General features: G+C 52.1%; 8 protein-coding genes across 8 annotated transcripts; 1 reads left to right on the top strand and 7 right to left on the bottom strand.

Annotated features, from left to right (window-relative positions):
- Window positions 1-8: 8 nt before the first annotated feature.
- VTN31DRAFT_4975 (uncharacterized protein) lies at window positions 9-907 on the top strand (the record flags this gene model as incomplete). Its single annotated transcript, XM_069405422.1, has 2 exons — window positions 9-687; window positions 753-907. The coding sequence occupies 2 exons, from the start codon at window positions 9-11 to the stop codon at window positions 905-907; spliced, it is 834 nt and encodes a 277-aa protein (XP_069260488.1).
- A 351-nt stretch (window positions 908-1,258) lies between these two features.
- On the bottom strand, window positions 1,259-2,914 carry VTN31DRAFT_4974 (uncharacterized protein; the record flags this gene model as incomplete). The annotated part of the gene is made up of 6 exons (XM_069405421.1): window positions 1,259-1,339; window positions 1,420-1,794; window positions 1,852-2,341; window positions 2,394-2,623; window positions 2,686-2,814; window positions 2,876-2,914. The coding sequence occupies 6 exons, from the start codon at window positions 2,912-2,914 to the stop codon at window positions 1,259-1,261; spliced, it is 1,344 nt and encodes a 447-aa protein (XP_069260487.1).
- Window positions 2,915-3,681: 767 nt separating this feature from the next.
- VTN31DRAFT_4973 (mitochondrial 54S ribosomal protein mL57) lies at window positions 3,682-4,609 on the bottom strand (the record flags this gene model as incomplete). The annotated part of the gene is made up of 3 exons (XM_069405420.1): window positions 3,682-3,840; window positions 3,899-4,131; window positions 4,189-4,609. 3 exons carry the CDS (start codon window positions 4,607-4,609, stop codon window positions 3,682-3,684), a joined length of 813 nt encoding a protein of 270 aa, XP_069260486.1.
- A 514-nt stretch (window positions 4,610-5,123) lies between these two features.
- Window positions 5,124-5,654, bottom strand: VTN31DRAFT_4972 (uncharacterized protein; the record flags this gene model as incomplete). Its single annotated transcript, XM_069405419.1, has 1 exon — window positions 5,124-5,654. The coding sequence occupies one exon, from the start codon at window positions 5,652-5,654 to the stop codon at window positions 5,124-5,126; it is 531 nt and encodes a 176-aa protein (XP_069260485.1).
- A 160-nt stretch (window positions 5,655-5,814) lies between these two features.
- Window positions 5,815-6,423, bottom strand: VTN31DRAFT_4971 (uncharacterized protein; the record flags this gene model as incomplete). The annotated part of the gene is made up of 1 exon (XM_069405418.1): window positions 5,815-6,423. The coding sequence occupies one exon, from the start codon at window positions 6,421-6,423 to the stop codon at window positions 5,815-5,817; it is 609 nt and encodes a 202-aa protein (XP_069260484.1).
- Window positions 6,424-7,667: 1,244 nt separating this feature from the next.
- Window positions 7,668-8,377, bottom strand: VTN31DRAFT_4970 (uncharacterized protein; the record flags this gene model as incomplete). Its single annotated transcript, XM_069405417.1, has 3 exons — window positions 7,668-8,106; window positions 8,187-8,274; window positions 8,338-8,377. 3 exons carry the CDS (start codon window positions 8,375-8,377, stop codon window positions 7,668-7,670), a joined length of 567 nt encoding a protein of 188 aa, XP_069260483.1.
- An 818-nt stretch (window positions 8,378-9,195) lies between these two features.
- Window positions 9,196-10,557, bottom strand: VTN31DRAFT_4969 (uncharacterized protein; the record flags this gene model as incomplete). The annotated part of the gene is made up of 1 exon (XM_069405415.1): window positions 9,196-10,557. One exon carries the CDS (start codon window positions 10,555-10,557, stop codon window positions 9,196-9,198), a length of 1,362 nt encoding a protein of 453 aa, XP_069260482.1.
- A 763-nt stretch (window positions 10,558-11,320) lies between these two features.
- On the bottom strand, window positions 11,321-12,899 carry VTN31DRAFT_4968 (uncharacterized protein; the record flags this gene model as incomplete). The annotated part of the gene is made up of 5 exons (XM_069405414.1): window positions 11,321-11,599; window positions 11,657-12,237; window positions 12,298-12,525; window positions 12,588-12,683; window positions 12,740-12,899. 5 exons carry the CDS (start codon window positions 12,897-12,899, stop codon window positions 11,321-11,323), a joined length of 1,344 nt encoding a protein of 447 aa, XP_069260481.1.
- Between the last annotated feature and the right edge of the window lie 346 nt (window positions 12,900-13,245).

Genomic DNA, 13,245 nt, shown 5'->3' with positions numbered 1-13,245 from the left:
TCGTCAGCATGGAGCGCTGGAAAACCGTCGAGAACGATCTCGTCTTTTACTTCAGCATAATTCCCGTCCGAATCAAGGATGGCTGGCCGCAAATGCGCCTTGACTCGCAAAAGCACTGGTATCCTCCTGTCAGAAAGGCAGCCTTTGAGGTAGACCCTTCTCAGACGTATTGCAACGGGTGGTTTCAGTGGTGGCAGGGCAACATCCACCCGTTGGGGTCTGTTATCAGTTTTCCCCCGGAGACCCAAGTCCGTTGCTGCTCGATGTTCTTCGACTACGAGCGGAATTTCTACGTAGTTGCGCCATACAACTGTCTGACGACGGATGCGGATCAGGACGAGGACTACAACGTCTACAATATGGCTTGGCGTCGGATCAACTTTGAGTACAAGGAGACTTGCTTGCCTGAAGGCGGGCGCGGGCGTCCGCTGTCCTGCCTCGCCTTCGCACCTGCCAGTCGCTTCCATCTCCATTCCGCCCCAAACCCTGCCTGGAGCCCCCAGTTACTCCCCACCACATACTTCAGCGAGTCGCCCGGAAGCTCCTTCAAAACGGGTCTCGCAGGCGAGTTGACCATCCTCCTCGGGCTTGCCGCATTCTCGTGTCAGCCGAGCACGCTCATTGAAGACCTCGGAAAGAGTCTTAAACTCCCGTTGTGGCGGGGTCATAGTTCTCGACCAGCACTGCGTAAGTCTTCTTCTTCTGTCCGTCCACTTGGCTAGCTGGTTTACTGACCGAGTTCGCTCTTGCAGGAGACCCGCTGTACAGTCATAAGTATGGATATGTGATTCAGATTGTCGGCAACAGCGATCTTGACGATTTCCAGAGCGGAAAATACGGGCCTCTTCTCGACGGGGATCGTCCAGATCCTGAGGATCGTTATCAAACAGTAATGACTCATATTTGAACTTCTGTCTCTTTTTTTGATATTCTTTTCTTTCTTCCCGTGTTCCTTCACCATTTCGGTTTTCTTCGTCAGATTGTATATGATCCCACCGCTTTTATCTACCTTCTCTTCGTTTCTTTTTCGTACGGACTTTTTTGTCCGTCAGCATGAGAGTAGAGGTCCATCGTTCGATCCATGAGAATGAGAATGATTCATTGATATCCAACCGACCCTAACTGTACGAAAACGATGACAACACATCTAGGCTAAACCCCGACGACGAGACAACAGAAGAGAAAAAAAAATACGTATCTCTAAAAGACATAAGAGGAAAAAGCTGGCGGTCATTATACACATGACGGAAACCGGCACTCACTGAACATCGGGCAGACGGACGGCTATGTCGCCCGATTGAGTGATGTATCGGACCCATGGTAGCGACGGGTATTGCAACTGAACAGTCCGCGTCAGGCCTCGATCAACACCCCAAGAGGAAGAGGAAATGAACTAAAAAAAAAAAAAAAAAACAATACCTTTGGCTCCGTAATCTTCAAATACCTTACTTGGATTCCGCTGGTCGTGAAATACGGAATCTCAAATTTGACGTTGATCGGTCGCTTGCCCTTGCCTGTCTGAGTGGCGCCGCCCATGCTACCGCCATAGCCACCCGTCATGCCGCCGCCGTGTTCGTCGTCGCCCTTGACGGACGGCAGCCCGAGCTCGGCGCGCATCAGGAACTCTTTCCCACCACCGAATTGCTTGATCTTCCAGATGATAGCGGACTTTTCCGGCGCGTAGTGCACCGTGCCGATATTGGTGCGGAACCGTGGCGAGTCTGCATCTTCAGGCACAGGAACCAGGATCTCTACGTTGTTTGCGGTGCTGCGGCGTTTGAATTGGGCTTTGGCCTGCCGATCTGTCAATTACACTAGTCGGGAAAGGCTGGGAAAGGGGGAGGTGCAAACCTTGAGCATGTATTCGATCCGCGACCCCGAGTGTGACTCGACCAAACACTCGACCCAGATCAACGGCTTGACCTGAGTGTTGAGCCGATAACTCATCAGCTCGAACTCGCCGTCCGGCGGGATGAAGCTGATGGTGCGGTCATTCTCAAAGCGCGACAACCGCACGCACTGATGGAATTTAACGTCCTCCATCTCGACGGCTTTCCCGCGCGTTGAGCGGCCCGTGGTCTCGAACATAGCCTTGTCGTTGAGCCCCAATCGCAGCTCGGGCATGCCGCTCAGATAGCACTTCATCTTGATGGAGCCCAGGATTTCAGACCGCAGCACGTTGCCGTTGGACGAAACCAGCAGGTTCAACGACTCGATAACGTCTAGGAAGACCTCGTTCTTGCGATAGCGGATACCCTCGCTTCGCCACGATACAGCGTTGGTCACCGCGATGGGCGGTCGCGCTTGGACCTCGAGCTTGTGGGATTCTTGGGTGATGTACCTGAATAGTCGTCAGAATTTCGGAGGGTCCTCCCACAGATCTTTGCACTCACTCTTGTAGAATCTTGCTCTCCGTAGTCTGTGGATACCCGAAATCCATCATCTCGTCCAACAGCTCGTAGATAATGACAAAGTTGTCCCGGATACTCTCTTCCTCCAACTCCTTGAAGTACTCTGTAAACACCTCGACGATCTTGTGAAGGAAAAGGAGAATCTCGGCGGCATTGGTGTTTCGTTTCGTGAGAGCGAGGAGATAGAGATTGTTGTGTCGGATGTATAGGTACTGGTGAACGCATCAGCACCATTATGTTCTGGACAGAAGATAATAGACCGACGCGAACATACATTGATACCCTCGTGCGAAAAACATGGCGACACGGCGGAGCTCTCTTCTTCGGCTTCGCTGAGGAGAATGGGGAACTTCTCGACCGCGGACATTGGAATGTCACCGCGGTAATTTCGGGCAAGAAGGGTCTAGTGGAGGTCAGCCAGTCCATCGCAAAGCACTTTCCCCTTCTCCGTGTAGCCTCAATACCTTGCCCTTCAAGTCCAGAAAGAAAATCGCAGACGCCATGGCGACGGACGGGGTAATCGGCGGGGAATGTTGTGCACCTTGAACGAGCGGCGTCGGAGGACGCGGGATTCGTTTAGAAGCGCATCATCAGAAACCCAAATCAGAGGTATCTATCAAGCTGGATATGAGTATCTCGCAACTGAAACCGCAGAAATGAAGTACTCCGTAAGAGTACTCGTGCTGCTCGTTCTCATCCACCTGGCGTATTTTTGTCGCCGTAGGTTGGCCATATGGGTAGAATCCCAATTAGGTTTAGCGTCTTTCGAGCTCCGGCATATTTACCTAAGCCCTCAGGCACTTTTTTTGGTTTTTTTTTTTTTCTCCTCTTCCAACGCCCTCCATAGACAGTGCAAGACAACATTCCCTTGATCCCAAGAATCAAGGGGCCTGTGTTGGCTCTGGCATTCTGTCAGCGGCCGCGCAGGTTGTTCCATTGGTGACCCTTGCGATCCGGAAGGGCGGAGAGTAGGGCTTTGGTACTATAAGAGCTGGCTGTGTATCTGGTGGCCTGCAGCCGTGGGCTATCCAGCTGTTGCATAGACGGTGTCAGAGGTATCATACATGCCTTGTTTTTCATTTGCCTGTTCGTAGGAGATGTGTTTCTCTATATAAATTTTATATAGTACAGAGAACTCGGTACAGCGATCATTCTCGAAACGACATCCCTTGCCAAAACCCGAGTACAATAGACATCCATTTATACATGATCGGAGAAAAGAAAGAAAGCAAAACGCCATCAATGCTCCCCGCCATACAACCATTCATCCCTAAATTGAGGCAACCGGTAGACCTAGTGGAGCCAATATTCTTTCCTGCGCCACCTTGTTCGCGACTTGCCCGCCTTTCTCAAGCGCAATGGCGCCGATGATGGCGTACATGGTGTGAGCAAGAACAACATCGAGACCCGAGGCCGTCAAATCATCGGGCTGCACCCCTAGCCATCAGCGGCTGCAACGGCAGTAGAGTAGAAGGGGATTAACTCACCATCCGCGGTGACCACCGAAGAACTGTCTGCAAGTTGTATCTCTGTGCCAGATCGGAGAGCTTGTTCTTGCTTGTGATATAATTCTTGGTGTTGTCCGTGAGATTCTCCAGGCCCTCGAGAGCCGGATGCTCGAACGGCTGGCGGCCATACGGATCACTTGGGATTTTCCGCTTGTAATTGCCCGCGTTTTGCACCAGAGCCAGCGACACTTGCAATTGGACTATGCGCTTGCCTGTCTCTTTGATGAACTTCATCCTCTGGACCTGATGAGCTACACGAGATCGCTTACCCAGAAATGCAAGTCGATCATTGAAACCCCGTCGGCCCTGATCAAAGCTCTTATGCGTCACAGCAAGCCATTTGACCTCCTCCGACAGCATCTTGTCCCCTCCCGGCCCCAGAAACTCAATGTAGAATTTGTCCAACACGGCGGGATCTTCATTGACCGGGAATGGCGGTCGCTTGCTGTGGATTTTCAGAGAAAACGGTGCCTTCGCCCCGGGCGGCGTATACGACCACCGGGGCTTCTCTTGGTGTTGTTCCTGCTCGCCTTCACGGCAACACGGCGTTGTCGCAAATGCGCGTCTGGAAGAGCGGACTACCGCAACACTGGGACATGATTTAGTCGAAGGCCGCACTACGCTGCTGTGTGAGCGGCACGGGGCAGATGACAACGCTCGGAATGAGCGGACGGGTACTCTTGACGCCATTGTTCCGCAAGGCGGCCGATGAGAGCGGGATCCGGGAAGCAGAGACCGGGTTTGACTGTCTCTCGTTGTCCAAGTCTTCCTGGTGACGAACAAGATTTCCAGTTACCGCGCTAACCTTATTCGGAAATCTCTAACTACGACTTGGGCAGAACCGCAGAAGCTCAAGACAAGAACCAAGAAAACAATCCACTCGACAATCGACAATTGGATCTATGTACTTCCTGATGAACTCTGAGGCGCATCGTGAGTTCGCAGGTGTCGCCAATTGTTTCTGAGTCTCGCTGCCGACGGAGTTGCTTGCAGGGCCGTGTGAACACCCCAGTGTGCTGTACATCCTGCCTTCGCATTGCGATAATGACAAATTGAACCGACATCGGGCTTCCGGAGCCCACAATGCCAACTTACAGCTATGTGTACTCCGTACGTTGGGAAAAGATGTCGTATCTCCGGTCCAGCCATCCAACCCCCAGTGAAACCGGGGAAACGCGTGACTCACCATGGATTTTCCCTGCGGTCAACGTTGAGCGGTCATCCCCTTTCGACCACATTCAACAGGAAAATGTATCCGTGTTTGCTGTCCTACAGAAGCTAGAGAACGACATGGGCTTTTTCCTTGAAAAATCCTTGCGTCCTCTCTGCCCGATTGTGTCCGCAGCGGATGAGGATTTCGTGTCGGGCCATATTGTATTGTGATGAGCAGACATAATGGACTCTTCTGAGGCCCGAGATCAGGGTTGAAGAATCGGCGGCTGTGGTCATTGGTGCCTGACTGAACGACACTTCTTATGCGCGTCCTCTTTGATATTCCAAGTACTTTTTTCCACGTCGTGAGAGAAGTCGGGGTTGTACAAGTGTCTAGGCCACACACCCTCGTGCTCTCTCCCCTAGACAATTGGCACGCGCTCACATGTAAGAAAGTCATGTTTGCTTTGTTCGACGCACTCAAACTGGCCCTCGCTTGAATGAACAATAATATATGACTTTGGGTCCAACCCGCATCATCTTCAGCAGCGTGTTTCCGCCTTCTGCTTTCTGAGCTGGACATGCATTGGCATGGTACAGCTGGTGCGCTAGGTTAATTTGATAGACAAGAACAGCGTCCTGCCAAATCTGCCGCCACAGTTGAAATCCGGGGCTCATGCCCGTCATTGGCGAACCTGAAGAAGCCCTCCTTTTGTTGACAAGGCTGATATCCAGTCTAGATCTCAATCTTTCGTCGCCCATTGGTCCCAGATTGCAACGAAGATCTTCCAGAGTCCGTTCCAAGGGGAAAGCTTCGATAGTACTGCGTGGCCGTTGGTCAACACTCGGATCGGATACCGTAAGAACTCCACGTTTCCTTTGTCCAACTCCGGGGCCCAGGTCCAAATCCAGCCTGTGTCGCCATCAATGATTGACGTGACGCCTTCCGCGCCGTCGAGTCGACCAGAACCAAACAACACACTGAAATACATGACAGGACTGAGGCGGCCAAGGACATCTTTCTTTTCCCTCTCCAGTTCGTCGGGCATCTTAGAAGAAGATGGCGGTGTGTTGGATACATATACACACATGAATCTGCGGTCGATCCAGGCATGACAGCTCAGAATCAGACTCCTCACATTACCCGGAGCAGGCTTCTGGAACTGCAAGGAGCCGTGACTGCTCATCCGCAATACGGCAATCCACTGCACGTGTTCGCTCAATTCCATGAGAAATCTCCACAACACAGGGCCTCCAGCTCCAAGACACCGTACACCCCTGCACAGCACACACAAAGACTTTTTTCCTTCTATGCGAAGAAAAGTATCAATACGGGTCCAGGGTCTAGTCATCACTCAGGACCTCCAGGGAGCCGTTAGTCGCATACATTCCCCATGGTAGTGTAACCCTAATCCAGGATTTCGTCCCCTTCTGCCGAAGAAGAGGTTAGCCATGTAGCCAATCCCGGGCCGCTTCCCCCATCGTGCACTATACCTCCGAGGTATGTTACTGTATCTCTCACCCAAGACGAGGCGAGGGATGGATTGCTTCCCGTTGGACCGGTGCCAACTTTCTTTCTAGCTTTCCCGTCATTGATGCCGTTTCTTATTTTTGATCTTGACAAGATGGCGGTGAAGAGCTGCTGCTGCGTATCATAAATTCAATCCTTCACCGCGGAGAATGGGGATGGAGATATAATAATGAGCCTCAAACCTCCTCTCCTGTTCGGAACCCCAGACCGCGAGCAACCAAGAAAGGTCCTCTTTCCAGTGTGTCTTTCATTCTCTCGGCCCGTATAGCCAACCACAGTCATTTCAGCTCATCACCTTCTTCGGACATTCGTGTATTCATTACTGTCCTTATCTTGTCCGGCTCATATCCCTTCGGCCCCGCTGTAACAGCCGGTGACTAGAGTATGGCGAGCCTCCAGACGGTTGGGCACGGATCTCGTACCATGATTTTTGACACCCGCGAGGCTTATTCCTACATTGCTCATGACCCGCCGTCGCCTCCGCCGTTCCCGCCGAATCCTCCTCCAAGTCCAGCCTGGCGTTGATCCGTTGTGGCGCGGGGAGAATCCACATTTGATCCCTTGGTATATACCTTAGTCTTTTTTTTTTTTTTCCTTCACCACCGAGTCAGATCGGTTGACGTGAAGTAGATCGATCAGGAGACCATGAGATCGTCTTGTTCAACGCGTTAGATTTTGAACCCAGTACTTACTCAGACCGATGTCGTCCTGTTAGGATATACTGCAGTTTATGTTTCGCCAACTCCGCTGGAAAGCATTGGGAAAGGATGGCTGACGGGATTTGTAATGGTTAATACTATGTTTTCCTTCTTTCACTTATCCGAGTGGCCTCTGGGGCCACCGCATGTGTTATTGAAGTGCATTGGCTGATGTTCTCGGTGTCGAACAAAATCCACAATCCAATGATCTTCTGCTGATCATGTCAGTTCACTGTCGGGTCCACACTCCCTACAGTCCTTGGAAGATTAGATGGGTATAGTCAGAAAGTACACGAATCCAAGTAATTGGTTGAACAAGGTTTCCATTCAGATATATTTCACATGGTACAAGTTCCCAAAGAGACATTCACAGCAACGCAAGCACAAGGGCCGTAACAGCACTCAGGCCGACTGCAGTCCAGCCAGTCACAATGACTTGCTTGTTCGTCAACTGCTTGCCCAGGTCCCAGATCAAGTGGCGGATGCCATTGAAGCTATGGAAAGTCACTGGCAGCGCCGCCGTGAACTTAATCAGGAACTTAGCAGCGACGGGGAGCGCGCCAAACGCAGCCGCAATGGACGCAGAACCCAGCTGCCAGCCAAAGAGCGGCGCCGCAAGATACGCCATGGCGAAGAGGTAGAGCGCACCGGAACCGATAAAGCCCGTGATTCGGTGGAACATACTCGGGTACCAGGTGATTTGTGGACGGTAGATAGACAGGTGTGGTGAAACGGGCCGTCTCAGACGCTGCTCAGCGAGGAGCTTGCTGGGATCGGATGGCGAGCTAGCTGAAGAGGTCGACGGTCTGTCATATTCCGCCTCCCCGCGTTAGCCCGAAGGTTCTTGTGTATTGTCGATGGAGTTGAGTTGTAGGAATCATCGCACCTGAATTGTAGATATCGTCCGGCCGCAACGGCAGCCGGCGAAGCGAACCGGGTCATGGGCGAAGCGAGCGCCGACGGCTGAGCGGCGACTACACATGTTCGTTAGCCGACATGACGATTGGCGGGTGTTGCAAATGGGTGAAGACACATACACCGCCGCAGAGACTGCTGCGCGACCCTTTGCGTGGCCATTGTTGCAAGACTACCTCCGGAAGCCGTGGAGAGGGGAGTTTGATGTATTGTAGTGTAAGGAACTTAAATGGATCAAAGGAAATATAAACGCCTCAAAGTCGAACTTCGGCATCACGGGAGACCTCGGGCGAATTGGCCGCGAACCTTGTAGCCGACAGAGCCAGCCAATAGGAAGCGAGGTATTATTCCTACCGGAACAAAGTTTTTCCATTCGACCATTTGTGTGCATAGCATCCTCCAGAATTCCAGGTCGCTTTTTCTTCCTCCACGGGTCTCTAAGCCGGCAGTCGTTACCAAGTCAGTTTCTGACCCCTGAAATGATACGATTGCGTCCGGCTACACGTCTCATTGACCCGGCGTTCTGTCGAGTCGCCGAGACGGCTGTTACAGAGGTCCAAGAAGAACTCGCCCGTTGTTAATCGCCCGTTCTTTCCTACCCATGAAAGTGAAGGGTTTCATGCCAGGGGAACATTTCCAGTCTGCAATGAACAGTATCATTAGGCTATCCGTTTGGATTGTTATTGCTTTTTCGTCATGACATCAAAAGTCCGAGCATGATACAACGTGAATATACACCAGATCATCGATGATGTACAGGTTTTGAGCGGAACAGATTGAACGGTGGTAGGCTACAACAGAAGTTCTGCAGATATGGCTGGATGGCTTGCGGGTGCAGGCGACGACATGGCGGAGTAGATGTAGAGCCTGTAGCCGCGCGGAGTGTAGGGTCTCTGTTGACTGCCTTCTCGAGTGATTGGGTTCAACCACCGTCTCGAGAAAGCAGCACTTGGTTCTGGTAGACGTCCTGATCCGGAGCGTCACTTGGATGCAAACCGACGGTCAAAATATCGCAAAACATTCATGACGCTGGCAGCCTCGACTTCGATCGCCGGCCGGCCACGGATGTTGTCTTTGACGGGCTTCGGCAGTGCATGAAGTTTTGGTAGCCAAGACGTCAAATCGTCGCTGGCTTGGGAGAATTTGGGATGCCGCGACAGCGCGGTGTAGGCATCGGAGCAAGTCACTGTTAGAGGCTTGACACTGCCCGAGTTCGATCTGCGGCAGCCGTTGTTACCGCCACAGCATCCATTTGAGGGGCCCTCTTTGAGACCCGAAGCGGCCAATGTCTTGCAAAAAAGCATTCTCTTGGGGTCTTCTAGGCATTGTGCGCAGGTGCCAGGTCCATTCGCACAGGGATTGGACGCTTCCTTTATCGGGGGCAGCGTAACGTCCCGGTCATCGCCATCGGACGGTGGTGGAGTGAATAGGGACAGATTCCGGGCAGGGGCCAAGGGAACGCTTTCAGACAAGTCAGCGCCCGGGGATTGATCATTCATCTCGGCGCAGATACAGGCTGTGCCTTCCCGACAAAAGCCGCAGCGATCAGCGGGTGGTGTAGAAGGCGCCCGGATCTCAAGGACGGATGAGGGCCGAGAGCTGGAGAAGCGGGTTGTGAAGTCGATTTCCATCGGCTCTGGCTCCTCTTTGATTGTAGGTTCCGGTTTCTGCCGTTCAGAGGCTTCCAAGACTGGTTTCTCATTCGACCTCCTCCTAGGAGTCGACTCGTTGTTATTGACCAAGTTGGAGATCTGAATGGCATCTTCCTGGCACGGGCATTTTGTAGTCGGGCCGCAACAAGAAGATGTTTGTCTCGACCCGCTGTCATTGGTAGGCGCTGAATTGGACGAGCTATTCCCGGATGTGCGGCTCCCAGAAAGCATTGCATCATGCGTGCCAGCACCCGATTCGTCTCTCTGAGCCGTCTGGCTCGATGCCTTTTGTTGGAAGAGGTCCTGTTCCAGCGCATGGCACCGATTCTTCCACCATGTAATCTCATCCTTGCACTGGTTCAATTCTCTATTCAACTCGGCAATCTGATTCTTGTATTCTAGTTCTTTCCTGTCGAAATCCTCCTCCATCTGTTTGATTTGCTCCTCGAGCTCATTTACGCGGGCGGCGCGTCTTTCACGAAAAGCACGCTGGGCAGCTCGATTTTGGGCTTTTCGCTTGGTCGGCGGTGTGTCCGTCGCGGGCTTGCGTCCCGGTTTTGGTCGTGGTGGAATCACCCATTCTTTGCTGGTCACGGATCCGACGACCCCAGGGCTCGGGGACGCGGTGGTCGGCGGCGGTGAGACCTGCGGCGCCGGGGCCAATGCGGGAGGGGCAGAAACAGAGGCCATGCTGATGGCCAGGCGGCCTCGAGGTTCCAATACGCAGCCTCGAAAATTGCAATTCGACTCGCCGAGTTGTCCAGGCAAATACTACTGGCCGGTCAACTTCAAAAGGGCCTCAACCGGATCGCAAAACCAATTGAGCGTTCGAAAACAAGGAGGTGGGAATCTCAATGAGAAGCTCACTTGTGTAGAATGGAGATGGTGAAGAGAGCGAGGTAGTGGAACACGAGGGAGGGGGAAATCAAGATCTGATTAGATTGATAATCTCTGAGCAATCGTCATCACGTGCTATTTTTGCGCCGATTTCGGTGATCGGAAGTGAATTTTCCGACTTATCTGATGGCCATCGTTCTTTTGATTGGTTCGTTTGTTTTATTTTGGTGGATGCATGATGCCCGTGGCTGCAAAGTTCGGCGATGATTCACGGTGCAGTCTGCGGATTCTCGCCAGTTGATTGCTTGCAACCTGCGATGGACTTTGGCTTTGAACCAATGCTCCGATACGGAGTAAAAAAAGTGGATCTGGAGAACACTGTCAACTCATCATGCCTTGTTTCAAGGCAGCGAGGAAACAGTACAGTACGAGTTCAGCATCCATCCATCCGGCTACTAGCTAGACCGCTACTTGGACCAGATCAATCACCATGGATCGAATTCCGGCAAACGCAAGGAGTGAAGGCTATTCAATTTCGCCAATTGGCTAATTACATGGAATGAACTGTAGGTATGGGCCACATACTCCTGATTACCCCCAAGAGTCAGAGTTTCCGTCACAGCTCCGTCAAAGCTGGACCATCCTTCGATGGAAGCGGCGAGTGTCGGGTTTGCACGAAGACTTTCTGGATGCCATCCGCACGCTTGTTAAACAAGTCATACACCTTCTCCATATCTTCGAGCCGGAAACGATGAGACACCATATCCAATGGCTTGATCTTGTCTTCCTGGATGAGCTTTAGGAGATGATCCCAGTATTTCTGGACCGGAGCTTGGCCGTTGCCAATCAGGCGAATGCCGGTCTGCATGAGCGATCCGACGTTGAAGTGGTTTGTCTGTCGTCGTCAGTGGAGCCTGTCAATTACCTAAAGTCAATCGCGCACAATACGTACGTAACCGGCATACACCCCCGTAATTCCACAGCGACCAAAGGCGCGAACGGACGTAATCATCTCATTGAGCAACTCTGAAGTATCCGTCTCCATACCGAGTAGTGTCTCGAAGTAATGCTGCCATCCCTTTGCATACTCACCGGCCGCGCATTCGATGGCGACGTCCGGCCCGCGGTTGTTACACATCTTCTTCAGCTGGGAGGTGACGCTCTCGCCCTTGGGAAGCTTGGTGTAGTCGACTGCTTCGACGCGGGGCAGCGTCTTTTTCACAAATTCGAGCCGCCATGCTGCTGGTCCGCCGTCGATCAAAATCACGCGGTCAGCACCCTGATCGAAGCTGAACTGCGCAACCATCTGCCCAATCGGGCCGGCACCCCAGATGGCGACGGTGTCGCCCTTTTCCACGCCGGTGTCGACTACTGCGTGCCAGGAAGTCGCCAGCACGTCGGATAGGAAAAGGCCTTTTTCATCCGGCACGTCGGCGGGTAGCTTTAAGAGATTCACGTCGCTGTATGGAACGCGGACCCATTCTGCCTGTCCGCCGGCGAAACCTCCGGTGAGATGGGAGTAGCCAAACATGCCTAGCAACTGTCCATCAGCATAACTACTATGTTGCATTACCAATTGAATGGGTCTCCTACCAGCTGTTCGTCGTCCATAGAGTTTATTGGCGAGGGCGTTGGCATTGGTCTTTTCGCACACTGATGACAGTTTCTTCTGACAGTAGAAACATTCACCGCACGCGATCTGGAAGGACGCAACGACTCGATCACCAGGTTTCACTCTGGAAACCTTTGGACCGACCTGGTCTACGACACCGCAGAACTCATGCCCGAGAATGTCTCCCTTCTGGAGCTCGGGAACAATGCCTGTGGAAGCCAATATATCAACATGCTTTCAACGCATGTTGGATTTTTTCAAAAAATCTCACCATGGTAGAGATGCAGGTCACTCCCGCAAATTGTGCTGCCGGTGACTTTCAAAATGACATCACCGTCATCGATGATTTTTGGTTTGGGCGTGTCAACTTAAACAGGGAGTTTCATTAGTCTACCGCTCCCAGCCCTAACTGCACGAACATACCAAGCTTGACTGTGTTCTTCCCGTCCCATATGAGTGCTTTCATCGTCTGGCTCGAGTCACCGTGGTCACCGGATTGATAACTGGTGATGTCGCCCGTAATGGGCTGTTGTTCGTGACTGAAGGCCTTTTCGGCCATGTAGGCAACTTGTGACGCTGCCATTGCGGGCTTGTAATGGTATCTGCTTGTTGCAATGAATCCTTTTCTTTGTTACTTACAGTGTTGACCTACAGGCCATCAACAAGAGTGCGTGGTCAACCATATATATCCCCTTGTTGATTCGTCGCCATGTGATCTGACATCACCGTGAGGTATTTAAAACAAAACACAAACACCTGCCTTGATTTTCGAAATAAAAGAAGGGCCAAATCACAGCGATGTCATCTGATTTCCTGCCTTATTGACACAAGTGGGAAACGTCGTTGCTTAGAATACATGATAGCTCTTGAACCGGAGTCCTATGTATAATACAATGTGCAGATCGACTCCCAGAGCCAAAAGAGGTTGT

The sequence above is a fragment of the Thermomyces dupontii genome, assembly GCF_041956625.1.
Source record: "Thermomyces dupontii strain NRRL 2155 unplaced genomic scaffold VTN31scaffold_4, whole genome shotgun sequence".
Classification (NCBI taxonomy): domain Eukaryota; kingdom Fungi; phylum Ascomycota; class Eurotiomycetes; order Eurotiales; family Trichocomaceae; genus Thermomyces; species Thermomyces dupontii.
Note: the sequence above shows the minus strand (reverse complement) of the source record. Positions and strands in the feature narration are given on the sequence as shown.